This window comes from Thunnus albacares, chromosome 6, assembly GCF_914725855.1.
Source record: "Thunnus albacares chromosome 6, fThuAlb1.1, whole genome shotgun sequence".
Lineage (NCBI taxonomy): Eukaryota > Metazoa > Chordata > Actinopteri > Scombriformes > Scombridae > Thunnus > Thunnus albacares.
Window position 1 is genome coordinate 21417109 of NC_058111.1, and position 20763 is coordinate 21437871.

Here is a 20763-nt window from a genome sequence, read left to right on the forward strand (position 1 = left end):
GCGTATGCACGTGTTTGTCATTCATGGTCATGGCATGAATTGTGTGTGTGTGTGTGTCTGTGTTGGCACGCCCATAATTTCCATTGTGTATTCAGATTGAGATAGTGTGTCTTTGTGTTGACCTGTTGACTGTGTGCCTGCGTCACAGCTTCAAAGGACTTGCTCCATTTCTGTCTTGGTCAAACTAATGAACTGGCCACGTATCCTCTGTCAGTGACTGCTTACATTTTTCTGTCATTACTCTCTTCTCTGGGTCTACTTGGTCTCACACAGCAGAGGAGTTTCAGCTTTACACTGGAGCCAGGCCATCCATATGTGCTTGAACAATTAGCTATTTAAGCAACAGAAGATTAACTGACCGTAAATCTGATAATCAATTTAGAGCTGCATCTAATGATCATGATATTTCAAAAAGTTATCATTTAATCTGTTCATTGTGTACCCAATTGATCATTTGGTCTATAAAATGTCAGAAAAATAATTACATTTGTCCGTCAGAATTTCCAAGAATCCAAGTGGACATCTACATATTGCAACAGTCCAAAGAGCTTTGTTTTGCTATCATAGAAGATAACCAAAACCTGAAGATATTTGTATTTAAGACACACTGATTTTTGGCACATTTGCTTAAAAAATGACTCAATCAATTATCAAAGTAATATTCAGCTGTAATTAAGATGATCTGGTTTGTCAATTATCAAGTGAAAAAATACCAAACATTTTCTGATCATAATCACAAAACTGCAAAGAGTACGTGCAGTTGTTATTTCCTTTTCCCATATGGTTATGAAAGGAGCACTTGAGAGAACACAATAAATGAGAAATCTTATGATGAAAACCTTGAGGCTACGGTATATTGTGATGGATATTTGTCTTGTGTCTGATTTTTCACAGACTAATTAATCAGTTCAGTGACAAGACAAAAATAATTAAAATAGTTGTATTATTTGCAGAATTACTGCCTGTGATGCCTATAATGCCTAAGCTGACATGGTGGAGAAGCGCTCAAAAACAGAAATTTGAGTATCTGCAATTACGTGACAACTGCTGAGAAAGATCTTGTGATGCTATAAAATCAAAACCTCCAAAACAGCTACTAATACTACCAACTATAATACCACTTGTTTGTGTTTTATCTCAAGGTGTTGAGGTGCCATAAACGTCTTCACAGTTGGATTACAGACTCTAACAACATCCTGGTGTCTGTCTCCCCCTCCTCTATTTGTGCTGTAAGCGTCCTGCATCAGTATTTTACACATAAAGAGAACTCGGAGACAGAATTCCCGTCTGATATTTCCACAGTCGTACACATGAATCTGTCAGTTTTGTAGACATGAATAATTTTCTCCTTAATCTACAAAACAGATCTGACTCTCTGCTCTCTAACAAAATTAGACGGTGACAGCCTAAAACTGACTTTGTTGGTACTGTAGGATGTTTGTTTGTTAGTTTTTTGTACTGTAGTCTATTTCAAGTCAATTTTTATTTATATAGCCCAATATCACAAATCACAAATTTGCCTCAGGGGGGTTTACAATCTGTAGAGTAAACAACATCCATCTATGTAATGTGTCCATAACCAAGTAACATTTCCCTTCAGAAAATACAATTATTCTCTTTTATACCTGTCTGTACCAAAGGTCGACATTGCTCGTTCAGAGGATAAAGCTGTGGCAAGTCTGTGTGTGTGTGCGTTTGTCAGTGTGTGCACACCAGGGTCAGTGCATTCACTGCTTCATTATATAGAGGAAAATGTGGTTATAAATTGTTCTGTGATTTTTGCACCTCAGGAAGATGGGGTGCCATAGCAACAAATCAGAGTCAGTGTGGTTATTTCATGCACACAGAAAAGCACACACATGCTGTCATCGTCATTACCACTTGTAGCATCTATTCAGCCCGCTCAACACTGGCTCGCAGCAGATAGTCTCAGTCCTTCATTCTGATTGGAACTGAGGAACCAATTAAATCAGAGAAATGAAAAAATAAAGAGGGCATGGAGGTAATAATATAGCCAGACATTCTGTCTGGTCCATCTAGTTACTACAAACGCACACATACATCATGTGCTCCTCCACATGTAAACACATGCAAATACACAAATATTTAGTCTGCATTCCCAGACACACAGAGTGCTCAGAGCAGTGTGTAACTGTTGGACTCTGTCGCCTACACCTCATTAGTTGTTGGGAAAGAAAGTAAAAGAAAGAAAGAAGAAAGAGTGAAAGAAGAGTGAGAAGGAAGAAGATGATGTTTTGTTGGTTTCATGCAGTGTTTCTCTGTCTCTCCTGTTTTCTCCCACTGCCTCTGCATGACTTCTCTCCATCTATTATTTTTCTGTTTCTTTCTACAGCTGCCATTGCTGCTGCTGTTTCCTTTTTTCTCCATCGCCATTTTTGTTCTGTCTTTGTTTTCAGTCTCCCCATCTTTTAACTTTGCTCTAACTTCTTCTTTACCTTTCTCACTGTTGGAGATGTTTTCGCAGCATTCACCCACTTTCCACTTGGTTTGTGTGTTTTTTTGGGGGGTTTTTTACTGCTTTTAGCGCATGTCAGCATGCATCTGTTCAGGTAGACAACTGCCTGTCAGTTCTGACACCTTTTAGCTTTTTAGCTGACGCTGACATTACCAGAGGCTGCACTGGTGATGATCGACAGGGTCAGGTTCCTCCCCCTCAACCTTCAACTTCCCATTAGCAGGTTTGCCGCCTTCCTTCCATCTCTCCGTCTCCTTCTTCATCTCACTATCTCCCTTTCACTTCCCCATCCTCTGGAATTTATCACTGACTCCTCTCACTGCCCACTGTTTCCCACTCACCTCTGACATGAACGGCAATAACCAAACACTAAAGGGAGGAAATGTGTGTGTGAGTCTTTGTGCCGGTGTGTATGCCTGAACATTGTTGAGCAGCACATCAGGAAGGAAGCAGCTCACTACGACAGGAGGAGAGCTCTATTTCACAGACACACACAAACACACAGATACACAAACACACATTTTAATGCTTTTATTTGTGCTCTCATCTTTTATTTGGAACACTGGAAAATACAAATTGTCTCCTGAGTAGGTCATGTTCTCCGTACCACCCATAAGCTTTTAAGAGTGCAGGAAGGAGCTGCCTCTTCAAATATGGAGAATTAAGTGCAGACACTGAACAGTACTTTGCATGTACTTTAGCCTTCATCATAGTCATCCCTGATCTCTGGGCTAGGGACTCTCAAATAACGCGCCCTTTGTAAAGGGTTCACTAATGGCTTATTAGTATCAATAAATTCACTAATGCTTTGCAGACTAGCTTTAAATTATTAGAAAAAAACATTATTTGTGTCGCTGTGTTGTGAAAAGTCTCATTGGCTTGTGTTTATCCTCCATCAGACACTTGCTTTGTTTAATTAGCAAACTCTTAAGTTCATCAGGTGGACCCTTTGGTCGATCATTTTTTCCACTTACCTCCTGGAAAAGGGCTGCAGAGCCAAAGTTCACTTATTAACTAACAATCACAACCACAGACATGATGTATTGTTGTTAAACCCCTTTATTAATGCATTCAATTTTTCAATTCAATTCAATTAAATTTTATTTATATAGTGCCAAATCATAACAAGATTTCTCAGGGCACATTTCACACAGAGCAGGACAAGACCGTAATCTTTAATTTACAGAGACCAACAATTCCCCCATGATCAAGCACTTGGCGACAGCGGCAAGGAAAAACTCCCCTTTAACAGGAAGAAACCTCAAACAGAACCAGGCTCTAGGTGGGCGGCCATCTGCCTCGACCGGTTGGGTTGAGAGAAAAAGAGGGAGGGAGGGTGAGAGACACAGGGAAGCATAACAACAACAATAATAACAGAAACAATGATAATAACAATAGAACTAGTAATAATAGGCATGGGAGTCGAGGCAGAACACCCACAGGACCATGCCATCCATAACCTGGACTCTGGATTTTACAGGAAGCCAATGCAGGGGGTCAAAGTCTCTCATCCTGTGAGACAACAAAGCACAAAAACTGCAGGGAAGAAGCCAAGTTAGTAACATGCATTCATGGTACATGCATACAGATGGAGAGGAGGAGGAGAAAGGAGCTCAGTGCATTATGGGAAGTCCCCCGGCAGCCCAGGCCCATAGCAGCATAACGAAGGGCTGATCCAAGGCCCTAACTATAAGCTTCATCAAAAAAGAAAGTTTTAAGCCTACTCTTAAACGTAGAGAGGGTGTCTGTCTCCCAGATTCAATCTAGAAGTTGGTTCCACAAGAGAGGAGCCTGATAGCTGAAGGCGATGCCTCCCATTCTACTTTTGGAGACTGTAGGAACCACCAGTAAGCCTGCATTCTGGGAGTGCAGTGTTCTAGTGGGATAATATGGTACTATGAGCTCTTAAGATTTAAGATGTGATGGTGGCTGACCATTAAGGACTTTGTAGGTGAGGAGAAGGATTTTACAGGGAACCAGTGCAGCAAAGCTAAAATGGGAGAAATGTAATCTCTTTTTTCTTTGTTTTAGTCAGTACATGTGCAGCTGCATTCTGGACCAGCTGGAGAGTTTTTAGAGACTTGTTGGGGCAGTCTGATAATAAGAAATTGCAGTAATCCAGCCTAGAAGTAACAAATGCGTGGGGGAATTTTTCTACATCTTTTTGAGACAGGATTTGTCTGATTTTTGCAATATTATGTAGGTGAAAAAGGCAGTCCTTGAAATTTGTTTTATGTGGGCGTTAAAGGACATATCCTGATCAAAGATAACTCCCAAATTCAATATGGTGGAGCTGGAGGCCAGGATAATGCCATCTAGAGTAGCTATATCATTAGATAATGTATTTCTAAGGTGTTTAGGGCCAAGCACAATAATTTCAGTTTTGTCTGAGTTCAGTAGTAGAAAATTGCATTACTAACTAATAATAAATAATAAATACCAGCAGACATGACTGCTTATTAGAAAGTAAGAAACTTGTTTAGTAAAGTAACTGGTAATGGGTCTAAGTCTGCCACCATCCATCAAATCTGCAGTTGTGTTAGTAAGTTGCTAACTAATGTATTTTGGTTCAGATGCTCTGCAGCGCAGCCCAATGATCCATTTGTGGGGTGCTCCAACTGAATTAAAGTGCTACTTAAGCTAAAATGATGCAAGTGTCAGGCTGGAGCAGAATAAACCCAGCCAAAGAGATTTTTTACAACCTGCCAGTACATGGCTTATAACTGATCTGTAAAACATGAGTCTATGTATTTATGATTAGTAATGCCATTAGTTACAACCATAAACCCATAGAGGGTGCCCTAGAAACAGATACTTCCAAATATAAACACAAGCAGTATGCACTCAACAGAATCTGATGAATTAAGGTTGTTGCACAGTTTGAACAGACATCACAAAATGTTTCACTTTTATTGAAGAAGAAGCACAACTTTAGTCCCTAAATAACATGATGTCAATAATTTTACTTTATTTAAAAAGTAAATTATACCTGAACTGCAAAGATTAGCTGGTTAATCGATATATTGATTGACAGAAAATTAATCATCAACTATTTTTTAAATGGATAATGGTTTTAGTCCTTTAAGCATTAATTTAGTGCTTCGAGCATGAATTTAAGCAAAACATTTGAAGGCATCATCATGAAATTATAAATTTATATTTTTAAGTTTTGTATTTTTCACTATTTTTTTGACATTTTATAGACAAAACGATTAATCTAGAAAATAATCAGCACATTAATCATTAGTTGCTGCTCTAAATCATACACATGACATTCATTCAAAATTTGCAATGGGGAATCAGTTAGAGATTTTCATGCAAACACGAGGAGTGAACCAGAAAGCCAAAGAGAGAGAATGAATATGGACCTGTAATGAGGCTTTAGCTGTAAAAATGATTTTGTCCACGTTAATTGCACAGGTCTTAAACATCTCGTTAAAAACAGAGTGATTAGTCATTAGGTGTCTCCCAGTTTAGTCTGTAAAGTTTTTTAACAGTCTAGAGTTGTTGCTGTGAATCCACTAAGCGCCTTGGTGCATTAGCAGTGAGTGACAGTGACCCTCACATGGATCAAAGGATCAGTAATTACAGTTTCAGAGTCAGACCTCAAACAGTCCAGGGTCACTTCAGTTCTTACACGGAGGTCACTGTCTCATTAAACCACACAGCTGGCAAAGCATGTGTCCATTTTGCTGCTGGAAGCCCAGAAAAGCTGGCTTGCCCTCTTTTGCCACATCTTGTATTCAAAAACCAGATAATCTCTACCAATCTCCCTGACAGTTTCGTCATCATTATTCAACACACTTAGCAAATTGACAGCCTTGAAGCATCACAGATCCACTCCCGCATTTTGTATCTGAACCTCTGCCTAACCACTTTCTTAACAAGCAAACCAGTGTTTCACTCAGCTCACACACAGCTTTAAAACCTAAATGGACATTGGAGATATCAGACAGGCTACCTGCTGAATAGCCTCCAATTGTATCAGCAGTGGTAGCGGTGAACCATCAATCAGGCTGAAATTATATGATTAACTTGCTGTTTTCATTCACCTGCTGGGTGAAATTTATGTCCTTGATAAGTATATATCTCATATCAACCGCACACACACATACACACAGACAAATACACTTTGAGTTAATGACTTGGCTCAAAGTATATTCGCAGTACACACACACACACTATCAGGCATAGCAGGGTAGTGCTATTGTATTGCTCAGCAGGTGAGATTTCTAAACATCAGTATGGTCTCCTCTCCTCTCCTCTTTTTCATTTTCCTCATCCTCTCAACTGCCTCTACTCAGTTCTCAATGCTGCTGAGATGGACTATAGTTAGGAGACTGTGCGTGTTGGTATGGAAACTGGCTTATAAATTGTTCAGGTTGCCAACGTCCTAACTCACATAGCAACCACCAACCAGCCTCTCAAAATGTTGACGTGAAGCAGCTTTGTGATTTCTGATGAATAGAAGCTAGACAGATTATTATTTCTTGTATTTTTCACATTCTGCAGGTCATGACACAGTGTTGTTTTAGAGGTGGAGGTACAGTTTTTACAGAAAGAGCTTCAGTTTTAAGGTGACATGACAGGATGCCCACGCACCTACCTTGAGATTTAAATGAAGCACAATCTGCAGTGCTTTAAAACCTGAGAGTGAGTCATCTCAAGACCTATGCTTTTGACACTCAAATCATTTGATCAACTGATGAATTTTTAAACACAAAATGGATACCTACCACTTAGGAATAAGAGACTTCATATGTGCCTTGCAGTATAAGCAAGTTTGTGTCAGTGGGGCCCTGAGCTGCAGTTTCCTCCAGACAATGACCTCTTTTTTCTACATGGTCAAAAATGTTAAGATTTTCAGTGTAATTCTGTAAATAACTTGTGGCCACATACACGTTATCAACACATGCTGCAAATACAATATGTGATGTGTACACACCGTGCAACATTATTAATGCTTGTTGTATTCAATTCTATTATTTCAGTGCTGTGTCTTTCTGAGTAGAGTCAGGTTAACAAACCCACTGCACTGCCAAAATAGGTTACTGTTACACACTGAATGAGCACAATTTCCATCCAGGTGCCAGATGAGTTTATTATACTGTAAATACAACAAAAAGACAGTCTGAGATGAATATTGGCTTTGCTTGCTGCTATCCTGATTGTCCTATGTTATGACTGGGCTAACTTGTCTCTACTGTAAGTGATAACAGCGCCAGTCACTACCTGCTGTTACTGCCATCTACTGGTGAAATGAATATCACAATATCACCATACAACTACTTAAGGTGAAAGCAGGTAAGTTTTCCCCTGTTTAAAAAGGCACAAAGCATTTTAAATAACAATAACCAGAAAAATAATGTTTGTGTGTTGGGGGGGGGGGGGTAAACACAATACTAAGTCTTGTGGAGGGTAACCATTATTTTCCCTTCAAGATCCATAAACCAGTTCGCCTCACTACGATGAATTCTCTACTGTAACTAGACTCGATAACACTTCACAGACTTGCCAACATTTCACTCTAGTCTGTTACCACACTTTGGCTTGGATCTGGTGTCTATATTAACTTTAGCGTTGGTTTAGCTGTTTTTACTGACACTGAGAAGATTCTGTTGATTTTCTTGATGTTCTCTGATTTTGGCTGCGGTTTGCCCCACTTACCCACTACTTATCCAATAATGGGTTGATCTGCAGTATTGGGGTCAGTGGATACTAAAATGGGGACTAGGAGTGTCTCTTCTGGAGTGTCACAGTTCAAATAAAACTCTATTTCTATCCATCCATCATATGGAATTTCACTCCCATTTGTGAGCCAATGCTACCAGTGGTTCTGTCCCCAAAAGCTCAGCAAGTGGCCTGAGAGTGCTGTGTGGGAGGTGTTATTTCTGCCAGTCATTGTTGATGAGACTTGCCTGAGCTCCAGTGTCCCATAGAGCCTCAACTAGTACATTGTCTAGGTGGCACTGGACTATGCATCTTCTCCCGATGAGACTGATGAGCTTGGTTTGGCGTTTTGAGGGCACATAGCCGGTAGGTGTGTCACTTCTGGGTTCGCTACTGTCTGGCTGTGGCGTGGTAAACAGAATGTCTGTGTGATCACTTGGTGGCTTTTGTGAAGGTGAGGGAGTGTTTTGCAGAGAAACACAATTTACTTGGGACCTGGAGAATGGTGGCTCAGCAGTCCCCTCCCATTTCCCTGCGTCGATCTGCTTTGCCTGCAGCCATGAGAAAAATTGCCTTCCTACACACAGTGATAGCAGTGACTACATGTGTCATCGACTTAGCCTCTCTGCATACCTGGCATCCTCTTGCAGCTGGTGATGGCTGGGTGTGACTTTGTTCCTTCTAATGTCTCATTGAGAATTTTCTTCATTTCAAGAACATCAGCCCTCAATAAGCTTAGCAGTCCTTGTTTTTTCTTTGTGGAGAGTACCCCCACCACTCCACCACCAGCTCTGTGTGTATCTTTACCATAGATGACTTGACTTTAATATTTCTCCTGAGCTCATTTTCTCACTCTAACTCCAAACTAGCAGCCTCATTTGTCTTTTCTATCAGAACCTCATCTGTAACTCTGGGGTTGCTAACGCCAGGTTCAGACTGGATGTGGAAGTGTCATGAAGCGCAGCCAGTTTCCTTTTCGGTGCCCATGTTAACCAATTGAATGTAAACATTAAACAGACCAGTCTCTAATGAGTGCAGGAATTTAAACTGTTTAAGTTTAAGTTTAAGTGCAGGAACTTAAACTTAAACTTAAACAGGAACTTAAGTCTGGGCTGAACTGTTCCCCTTCGTCCTCATCACCAGACTTCCAGAGCAGTTTCTCTCTGAGCTCTATTGCTCTGAATGAAAAGCCCTGAGCAGACTCTTTGGGGTCTTGGATTATGTTCATGAGTCCATGGAGCAAGTCAAATGATGAGTCCACTTTATAATGCCCTCTCAGTATGGTTCTTAATGTGGAGAGTGTGAGATCTTGCTTAAGCTTAAGCTTCCAGCAAGTCTTGAAGGTGAAGGCCAGGGCTTACTGCTTTAATCACTGTCTCAATGATTTCAGTCTCTGAGTAGCCCTTGTTAAGCCCAGTCTTGATCTGGTTGGTCAGGCTGGTGAAAGATAATTTGTTCTTCTGTCCAGCCTCCCCTATCTAACCCCAGATCCGGAAATCTTTTCTCAAAGTCACTTTGATGCTGTGAGGGGTGCAGGCTGATTGACTTCCCTCTCTCGTACCACTGTCTTACTGCTAAACTTGGTCTACAAAGCTTCAGTCTTCACCTAGAACATGACATGCCTCTGTCTGAGCCTGCTGAAGCTGTGTATATTTCTGTTTCAGTCTCTATTTCACTCGGCTCAGTTTGTTGTATAAGTACTTTGTGTATAGCATGTTCTTGTAATGACTGTATGAATACTTAGAAATCACTAATAAGCTGCTGGAAGACATGAGATTCCTCACTGTCTTCAGTCTCATCCAAAGTGCTTTCTGCTAGCCAAATCAGGGCCTGATGGGACTGTCCTCTGAATCCCTCCCCTGCTGGTTCCCTGCGCTTGAGATGCTGACACACCTTGATGAGTTCTGGTTTCCCAAGGGTCCACAACACTGCACTGATCTCATCCTGGAGTTCCTCCATCTTTGTCTTGTGTTCGTCTCAATTTGTCATGGTTCATCTCTTGAGAGAGGACTCTCTGTTGTCCTAACAGTCCCAAGTGGCTATCTCGCCAAAGTATGTTACACATTGAATGAGGACAGTTTCCATCCAGGTGTCAGATGAGTTTATTATACTGTAAATACAACAAAAAGACAGTCTTGATGAATATTGACTTCCCTTGCTGCCATCCTGACTGTCCTACAATACGACTGGGCAAACTTATTCTACCGTACAGCACCAGTCACTAACATACCACTAACTGCCATCTACTGGTGAAAATGAATGTTGCCCTACAACTTTTTAAGGTGAAAGCATATGAGTTTTCCCCTGTTTCAAAGTGACCCAAAGCGTTTTAAATAATAACAACCAGAAAATTATGTAAGAGAGGGACCAAGGTAATAACACAAACTAATACAATAAGAATTCTGCAAATAATCTTAGCCCCTAAAATGTCCAGGGTGCCACATTATCAATACAAACAGTACAGCTCTCTGTTAGTGTGTGTGTGTGTGTGTGTGTGTGGTGTGTGTGTGTGTGTGTGTGTGTGTGTGTGTGTGTGTGTGTGTGTGTGTGTGTGTGTGTGTGTGTGTGTCTACGTGACTTTACAAAGCAGGGCGTGTCATTGTCACTTTCCTGCTGTTGTTTTACTGCTCGTGTTGTTTAAGGAAATTAGTTACGAGTAACAATAAGGTTAAGTAATATTCATGCTCACATGCTCAGACACACACTCTTCTCCAAGCCGTTAGTCATACTGTACACCATGTGGTGAGTGCTTTTCATCCAAGGCACTTAACTGTTCTGAGAGTGCATGGATTTTCAGTGTTGATGGCGTCAGCAGGAGTCACACAAGTAACCTTTGTTTTTTTCAGCTTCATGCCTACCTATAGACTTACAGTAGACATGATTAAACAACACCACAATACTCTGTTATAAAGGTACAGAACTTCACTGTCCTACTTGAATTGTGAAAAATACCAAGTCAGTACGTAATAGATAGATCGATAGATACCATTCTTGTTTAAAAGTGCAGAAAATAAAGAACTGGGAACACTTAACGCTGTTGTGGTCGTCTTAGCAGCAGGCAGCAGTTTACATAGAAAAAGTGACAAAACAAAACTAAAAGGAGAGTGAATCTTGGATTTTCATTCATCAGGTCAAACTCCAAATAAATGCTATTGATGATCTGTGTCTGCTAGATGTTAAATACCCAACTGTTTGCAAACACATTTGCCATTATAGTCAAAGGTGATAATATGTAAGTGTTTACAGCTTTAAAAAACATTTGTGCAGAATAATTTAATACGAATAAGAATGAAAGCCCTGAATATAATGTGCATAATATGTGAAGAATATAAGAATGTTGTGTTACAAAAATATGTAACATGTAACTAAATAATAATAGCATACAAGTGTAATGTACAGTATGTGCAAAGGTAGTTATGGTGCACAGTAAGATATCAATAACACACTGTGCATTAGTGGTATGTGCATAGTGGCATAAGAGTATTATCTGGGTGAATTTGGGTCCATTGCATGTGTGTGTATTCACCCAAATTTCAGCAAAGCCTCTTATACTTATCCCTGATCCAATCTAACAATCTACACCTTACTCTCCTACTGCATGATCATTTACCGCCTCTCTCCAGCTTTTCCGGCTCCTCGTGCAGCAGAAGCATTTCCGCAGATGCACATTGCTCATCAAGCTGAGCACATGTCTGAAGCGGCCACCTCAAGATTGGGACCACTATTCTGTAGAAGAGGGTGTCATCGGATTTGCAGATCTCTTTCAAGCTGGGGTGAAGTTGCAGTGAAAGAGACACTAATAATGAAAGGCAATCAAAATGGTTCATGTCATGGAGGATTAGTTTTAGAGAATGCTGCTTAGAAAAACCTGCTGATTCCCTTGATTTTTTCCCCCCTCTGATTATCTTCAGAGAAGATAAATAATAAGATGTTATTATATCTGAGAAGTGTTGCCTGAAAGGTTGTGCTATCAAAATCAGTTGTTAATCAGTGAGTACGATCACATGAATGTGCATTTTCTTAATGATACAGTTAAATATGGAGCTGATATAATACAAATAAAGATAATAATAATTTTTCCTTGCAACATTTTATGTTGTCCTCATTCTTGTCCTTTTCCACTGGCTCAGTAAGATCAGCAGGAGGAGAACTATTTGTGTTGTGGATGAGGTTCATTTGACAGCCAGGTGTGTGTGTGTGTGTGTGTGTGTGTGTGTGTGTGTGTGTGTGTGTGTGTATATGTGCACGCATTGGGAAGCCGTTAATATAGCTCCACCATTATGTAGATTAGCCCTATTCTCCTGAGTGCACCTTCACCATTTAGAGCTTTCAATCACTCCACTGCTTTATGGGAGTCAGGACAAACACACACACACACACACACACAGTTTCTGTACATACGCACTTTCAATCATTGTTTTTTATGGACATCATATACACACATAAAACCACATCATAGTCAACAACAGTGCATCTTGTCATCATATAACTAAACACACACACACAGTCCAAGGTTATTTGCTGTATCCTCATCAGATTCCAGGTCCATGCTAATTATGTTTCACTGCACTGTAGTTATTCATGCTGCCTCACTCTGTGTGTGAGTGCGTGTGTGCGTTGAGTGTAAAAGGGCAATTGAGTAAGTGATCACAGGGTGCGTTTGTGTGTTGATTGCATTTGAGCAGCAACAACAGTCCCCGTTTTAATCACCAACGTGGGATCAATACTCTATTCAGCTGAACTGCAGCAGTCTGAAGCACTCTGTGTCTGTATGTGTGTGTGTGTGTGTGTGTGTGTTAAAAAGGTGATCTAGATCACTGAGTCCACAGCAGATGAGGACAGACAGACTTTGAGGAGAAGTCGCTTTGAACCAGCCTATTTTCAGGCATGTGTTTGTACTTTCCTGCTGGCTTGTGTGTTTTCTTAAGTGTGTTTGTGCATGTAAGGACCTGCTCTCCTACCTGTGTGTGTGTGTGTGTGTGTGTGTGTGTGTGTGTGTGTGTGTGTGTGTGTGTGTGTGTGTGTGTGTGTGTGTGTGTGTGTGTGCGCGTGTGCACGTGTGCCTGCGTGTGTGTGTGTGTTCATGTGAGCTAGATCCATTGCAGACACAGTAGAGAATAGATAATATGAACTGATTATCTTTCTGTGTATCTTGCTGCTATTGGCCAACACTGGTCAATACAGACGGAGGTTCTGCTGTACTGGAATAACCTTCCACCATGTTTACAAAACAGGTGGTCCCAGGGTTTACTGAGATAATACAGCATTTTATATTTGAGCACAAGAATCAAGTATCAACCTCTGACATTAGCTGCCTCTGTGAAATCTACCTCTCTGTACTTCTACCTCCTCAAGCACTGTTCAAACCGACAGAAATGTATTTTAAAATCTACATTCATTCAGATTTGTGAATTTGCAAGCATATACAGAATCTATCAGTGACATTGTTGTACATGGTAAATTATGTTAAAATATATATATTGTTTTTTAAATATGTATAAGATGTTTAATGAAGACACTGATCAAATGTAATTCTGTTTCAGTGGTTCATTTTTTAAAATTTTCAAAGATCCATCATTTATTTCAGGCAATTTCAGCCTCCAGTAGCTAAACACGGCACAACAGTACCTTGTTTTGATTGTTTTTCCAAACAATGAAGTGTATCTTCCCACTCAGTATCTCCAGCATTTGAACCGAAGCAGCTCACTTCATTTGAATTAGAGTGGTTGCTTTTTTTCAGCCGGCTGTAATCCAACACCGAGACTGTTTACCTGTGATAGCTTCAAATATATTCAGTTGATACCCTTTTAAGTGATCTACATTCATAAGATGTCCTTTTAACATCACCGTTTTGGAAAGCATCATGCAGGACAGTGTTCTTATCTTGAGCTACATTATGAACACTCAAATACCCAAATCATATGAATTACCTGTGTTGGTTTGATCCCACTGCTCTAGAAATATGTGTGTGGCGGCTTGCAACCTTATTCTTAGTGAATGACTGGTTTGTGGTTTGTTGTCAGTCAGGCTGCAACTAACAATTTTTTTCATTATCAGTTAATCTGTCGATTATTTGCTTGATTAATTGATTACTTGTTTGGTGTATAAAATGTCAGAAAATGGTGAAAATGTTAATTATTTCCCAAAGCCCAAGATGCAACCCAAAGATATTTAGATTTCCATCATAGAAGACTTAAGAAACCAGAAAATATTCACATTTAAGAAACTGTAACTAGAGAATTTAAGCATTTTTTCGTAAAAAATGACTCAAAGCGATTAATTGATTATCAAAATAGTTGGCAATTAATTTTCAACTTGTCAAGTTGATCAACTAATCGATTAATTGACTAATTGTTGAAGCTCTAGCTGTCAGATTGACATACTACATTAGACAGTCCTATTTAACCTGTTGTACAGCTCCATGCTAAATGTCCCGTCACTGCTGATGTCACCTCTGAGAGGCAGCTGTCAGCGGCATGTAGGGACACTTCCTGCAGCAGATGAGACCCTGTGTGATGAATATGTCCGCTGATTAAATGTATAGAGCTGTATAGGTGGAAGATCGTCTCTAAATTTTTTAAATCTTTCATGTATTATGAATATATTTTGTCTGTGTGGCTGGTTGTTACAGAATTTATTTTCCAGGAATTTATTGTGGTCTATTATGAATTTGTATACTAAATCTGAAAAACGGATTATATTAAATGCTCCTTGCAGTGCAAACATTGTAGTTCAGTTGTTGGTAGGAGATGAGATGCAAATTGCAATGCGATAATTTGCATGACCACAAGAGGTTGTGTGTCAGGAAAATGGGTTGGGAAATTGGGTGAAAATCTGCTCAAAAAAAAAAAAAAAAAGAAAAAAGAAAAGCTGAGTCTTCTTCCAAATACCTAAACATATGCACAAAGGGCTGATAATGGCTCTGCTTCCTTTGAGGTCAAAGTGGGTCCACATTGTACCTGTAGTATAATGTGTGTGTATGTGTATCCTGCTGGCGTACACACTGACAATAGGAAATTGAAATGCGGGGAGGGTTGAGGGAGGCAGTAAGACCCAGAGGAAGAGCAGAAAGAGAGAGAGAGAGAGAGAGAGAGAGAGAGCAGGAGGAGGGACTGTGTTCACTCTCCGGCTCTATGCGTTGCAGCTTGTGGTGATAGCGCGCCAGTGTGTGTCTCAGCCTAGCCGGTGCGAGTGTGTGCATCGGTGCGTTGCTGTGTGTGCAAATGTGTGTGTGACTCCAGCGCTCTCTCTGCGTACGACAGGTGGAGATGACATGACTGCGCTCGAGAGGAAGAAAGGGAAGGACCTGTAAGGGCTTCACACACATACACAGACACACACACACACACACACACACACACACACACACGTAAACACACACACACCTTTTCCCCTACATTCCCTCACGCACACCTTTGAATTCCAGCACTCCTCAGTTCAGGGAAAAGATAAGTTGGTGTGTGTGTGAATGCTCTTTTTCCAGCAGCTTATCACCCAGACTGTAACAGCTGACTCCATGTGTGCACAGGAGACAAATCACACACACGACCTGACTGTTGTTTTTGATGCCTGCAGACGCGGTCAGCAAGTGTTTCTGCGTCCCGAGGAGAGTTCAGCTCCAGCCCTGACGACCAGACAGTCCACCACGCTGTCCGAACAGCTCCAGGTAGGATCCACGTTCTCTTCTCTTCTCTTCTCTTCTCTTCTCTTCTCTTCTCTTCTCTTCTCTTCTCTTCTCTTCTCTTCTCTTCTCTTCTCTTCTCTTCTCTTCTCTTCTCTCTCTTCTCTTCTCTTCTCTTCTCTGCTCTTCTCTTCTCTTCTCTTCTCTCTCTTCTCTTCTCTTCTCTGCTCTGCTCTTCTCTTCTCTTCTCTTCTCTTCTCTTCTCTTCTCTTCTCTTCTCTTCTCTTCTCTTCTCTTCTCTTCTCTCTCTTCTCTTCTCTTCTCTGCTCTTCTCTTCTCTTCTCTCCACACTGTCTGAAAAACAGGATGCTATAAGCCTCACACCCTCTGCCCTCTTCTCTCTCCCCTCTTCCTTTCTTTTTTTGTCATCCTCTTCCTTTTGTCCAGTCTATAACAACTACAGGTAGACTGTGATAGGTTCTAGTTTATCTCTACCTTCCAGGTTTTTCCTTTATGACATCAGTTTCAAACATTTTGAGGAGGAATTTTCTTCTGAGCGCCTCCTGTCTTGTTTGCTGTCTGTCTTTCCTTCTCTGCCACACTTTCAGACACACACTTCTGTCTTCTTCTCTTGTTATTTGCTCAACGTTCTTGTTTTTGGGAACAATGAACTTTTGTCTAGAGGAGGTAAGTTTCAATTCCTGTTTCTGCAGCTTTCTGTCTTTCTCTGTTGATTGAGTCTGTGAGATACTTGCCTGGGGATTCTGTATGTGTGTGTATGTGTGTGTGTGTGTGTGTGTGTGCGCGCACGTGTGTGTGTGTGTGTGTGTGTGTGTGTGTGTGTGCGCACACGTGTGTGTGTGTGTGTATGTGTGTGTGTATGTGTCTGCACGTGTGTGGGAGCTCAGACAAAAGACGGAAAGATAAAACATAAAATAGCCATAAACATGAAAGGGAGGAAATTAAAGACAGTGACATTTTTATTTGAATGGCAGATGAGAGCTTGTGCACAATCATCTCTTATTTGCGTGTTAAATACTTGACTGTGTGTATGTATGTGTGTGTTTTAGGCTTCTATGTATTTGACTTCTAGCAGTAAGCCTCATTTGGTCTTTTTTCCCCAACATATTTTGTGTTTGTAAGATTTGAGACATAGAAGCAAATACCTAAAATTTAAAATTGCCTCTCTCTCGTATCCCCACACGTGCCATCAAGCAGGATCAGTTTGAGTGTGTGTGTGTGTGTGTGTGTGTGTGTGTGTGTTTCTGTGCACAGAGTGAGTACAAGAGTGTGTTTTTGCATAGCAAAATAGAAAAAAAAAATGTTTGATTTGCAGCCAGTGTCGACATGTTCTGCTCAGATCCAATTACCTAAACGGATGTACGCACACACTGACATTGACACCCCCCACTCCCCAACCAACACACACACACACATACACACAAACTCACACACATACAAATATTGCCATTCATACATGAAAAAGATAATTAACCTCACAAACTATGGCTCAAAAATCTGGCTGAAAATAAATACTCGGTAATATACTGTACATATACATAAATGTACAGTATATGGTACTGTAATTGTGTATTTTACTCTCCATATGTGTGTGTGTGCATGTGTTTTTTTTGTGTATCTCAATTTATCAATACAACTCCATCACATGAATTTCAAATGTAATAATTAGTTTTTTGTGTGTTTAATTGCGATGCTGGATTTGTTTTATTTAATCAACCTCTAGTTATACAGGCCAGTGTGTGTCTGTGTGTATTTCTACATATTTGTGTGTGTGTTTGTGTGTGTGTGTGTGTGTGTGTTTAATGCTTCTACCTGTCTCTGGTTCTGAGTCAGCTTTCTACATACGCATTTCTGCAGTCAGGTTATGTTGCTGAAAGTCTTGTCCAGCTGCATTCCTCTCGTACATCCTGTGTGTTTATGTAAATGGTTCGTTGCCGATGGCTCATTGCTGAAGTGACACCAATACTGTAAAGTCTGTGATTTGGCTGCTGCTGAGCATGCAGCATGTGCAGCGCCACCTGCAGGATCTGTCTGAAAGAATAATGTTGTGTAGGTCTCAAAGGTGTGTTTGGAGGGAGAGGTTTGCAGTTTTGCCTCTTTGGTTGCACAAAATGGTTTTTGGTGATGTCATGACTCTTATCCTCTGATTCAACAGATTTTGACAAAATGTTAGTTATGCACAAATGCTTAGTTGTTTCTTTGCACAGTCATGTATGTGGGAAATTTTGTGAACTCTTGCATTTATATGTTCTCCATAGTATTTAGGAGTGTGTCTGCTGTATGCATGTATGTGTGTGCGGTCATTTGATTGTGTGTGTGAACCAATAAGGCAGTAAAAGCAGCAGGTTAATCTCTTCTCAGTCTGCAGCAGAACAGATGTGAGGATTAATTTGTCAGGGAATCGGGGTGGTGCTTACATGCTTGTGTGTTTGTGGGAGAGAGACCGTCTAGCTCCACCAAAATTCAATAGAATAAATGTGTTATACAGATTTCATAAACTCTGCTCTTCAGAGTGTCAATACGAATGTAGTTTTTGTTTCATAACTGTCATTATTAACACATTCTGTGCTTCAGCATTGAGATTTTACTAATGTGTTTGATGTGTGTGCGTCTGTACAGTTTGTGTGAGTATTCACAAGTGTGTTCACCTTTTTTTTTTAATCAGAAGCTATACTTGGGGACAGGTGTGTGTCCTCGGAACTCCCCTAAAAACTTGGTATTTCTTGCCTTACGTCCTGTATCACAGAGCGTTGTGTGTCTGATGTGCGTTCTCATGGCTCGCATTGGGTTGTCTTGTCATTTTTTTGGATAAGCAAGCAAAACCTAAAAAGTTGTTTATTAATCTAATCTGTGCCTGAACCCCAAGATTAAATATACAGGAGACCTCGCTCCTAATTGTAACTTCAGAGGTGATTTTTTATTTTTTTGTGAACACAGATTTACGAAGATACACTTAGATTTGTGCTCCTTATACTGCTGCAACCACGACTAGACTTCCCTGCAGATTTTCAAATAACTTTTACCTGACTGTTGAGAAACTCTTAAATTAACCATCATAACATTATACTGGAAAATATGTACAACTAAATAGTGCTAAAATATAGTGACATTTAGATGGACTAAATTATGTCAAAAATCTACTCAGATGAGGGATCTGTATTCTGATATCAATGTAGTATCTTGAAGCAGACTTTCCACATATATAGGTGTGAGGCCAAATATACAAATGATAGGAAAACATGAATAGTATATTCTGTATCCCTTCATACTTGACATGCATCAAATAAACTGATCTCATATTGTATGCATGTATTATTCAGTCTAGTTTTCCAAGCTTTAGAAATAAAACATTTTGCCACTCAGTCCAAGTTCTCATTTTCAACAAACCAAAATCATTCAGGATTTTTGCCCTGCATTCTTACAAAGGCGCACGCAGGTTATCATATAGAGTAGCCTACAATAAAAATAAGTGCAATTTATTTCCATCATGTCCCAGGTCACAGACCAAATACACTCGACCTTCCTCACTTATTGCCAGGGGTAGGATACCTCTTGTCAGGGTTCCACACCAAAAGGTTTCTGTTCTATCTATTTGAGGGTCCTTAACATGGAAAAGTTTGGGAACTCCTCACCAAACTACGTTTCAGTCGGTGCAATCACCAGAGGCAGTGCATGTTGCAACTCCTTGGGTCTCATAATTTGGATATATTAGTGTTTGTCATGACATGTCATTAACAGTAACTGAGGGCCCTATCTTACTTCAAGATGCTCAGTCCATACAGGCTTACAAGGCACACACAAGAATTATTTCCATGTATGCAGATGCAAGACCAAATATACAGATTATAGGTATAGTTTAATAGAATATTATGTATACATTCATATATGACATACATCTGCAATAACCTATATTGAATGTATGTATTATTCAGTGTAGTTTGTCTGATACCCCCCCCCCCCCCCCCCCCCAAGACCCCCCATATTTCACACCCTGCTTTTATGAAGATTTCACTTTGTGTGTGTGTAAGCTCATGCATGTTTCTCTCTCATGCTGCTTCTGCATTTCACTCATTTGTGAGACAAAACAAAAATACAATCCATTCACTAACTAAAAAAACAGGAAGGCAAAAAGGCAGGTGGAATGTCTCCAATCATAAAGGTGAATTCACATTTTTATAGGCAATTCGTCTTTTTCTTGGCACAATGTTTTAGTAACAACAATCCACTACAGATTTTATGTTGACAGATGTATGATCAACCTTGACATACATTTAAGCACATTTTAGAGAGGATCAGATTCACATCCTTGGGCTGCAAGACAAGAGAGGAAACATCTGTGTAACACAAAGTTAGCTTTTTAACAGTTCGCTAAGGTTAGCTAGCCAGTAAATTTCATCCAATATTTTCATGGCGCATGATATGGGGCACATGTTATGACATTCTGAAGTAAGCATGACTGGATAGTGCAAATTAAAAGTAGTATTTGTACAAAACTAACATAACTCACCCTCCATCGTGGAAAACTCATGAACGTGCACTCAGAGCACGGGCTGAGATGGTCACAGAGCTCACCAAAGCGTATATTGAGGTGAAAAAAAGCCATTTGAACTGAACAAACAAATGTACGCAATTATTTCTGCGTGTATGTGTGCGGGTGTGTGTGTCCAAGGGCTCCATACAGTCGCGCCCCAGATAGATTGGCCTTAATGATGTGAAAGTGTTTCTGTTGGACGGAGTAGCTTTAATCTACCTACCACTTTGAAGTGTTATAATTTTCAGTTTGGGGACAGAAAGGAGGCTCTGTATTCTTACATCACTGCTGGAGGAGAATGAAAAGCAAACTTCCTCAAGGGTATAAAAAGGTAGTACATTATGATGACTGTTGCATTAGTTGCACTGTGCATGTGTTGGCAAGCCCACGTGTGCATGCCCGTCCTTGTGATGGAATTGTTATTCTGATCTGATCACAAAGATT

At 40.2% G+C, this 20763-nt stretch overlaps 1 protein-coding gene across 2 annotated transcripts in view; it reads left to right on the plus strand.

Moving 5' to 3' along the window:
* The window catches only part of LOC122983717 (cGMP-dependent 3',5'-cyclic phosphodiesterase), a 169056-nt gene that overhangs the window by 44366 nt on the left and 103927 nt on the right, over positions 1-20763 (plus strand). The window contains exons 1-2 of one of the 2 annotated variants that reach the window (XM_044353746.1): positions 15319-15454; positions 15722-15812. In XM_044353746.1, coding sequence (XP_044209681.1) covers positions 15420-15454; positions 15722-15812 — 126 coding nt within the window. In that variant the 5' untranslated portion in view covers positions 15319-15419. Of the gene's footprint in view, positions 1-15318; positions 15455-15721; positions 15813-20763 lie in introns of those variants that run through there. The other variant, XM_044353745.1, reaches the window with a different exon arrangement.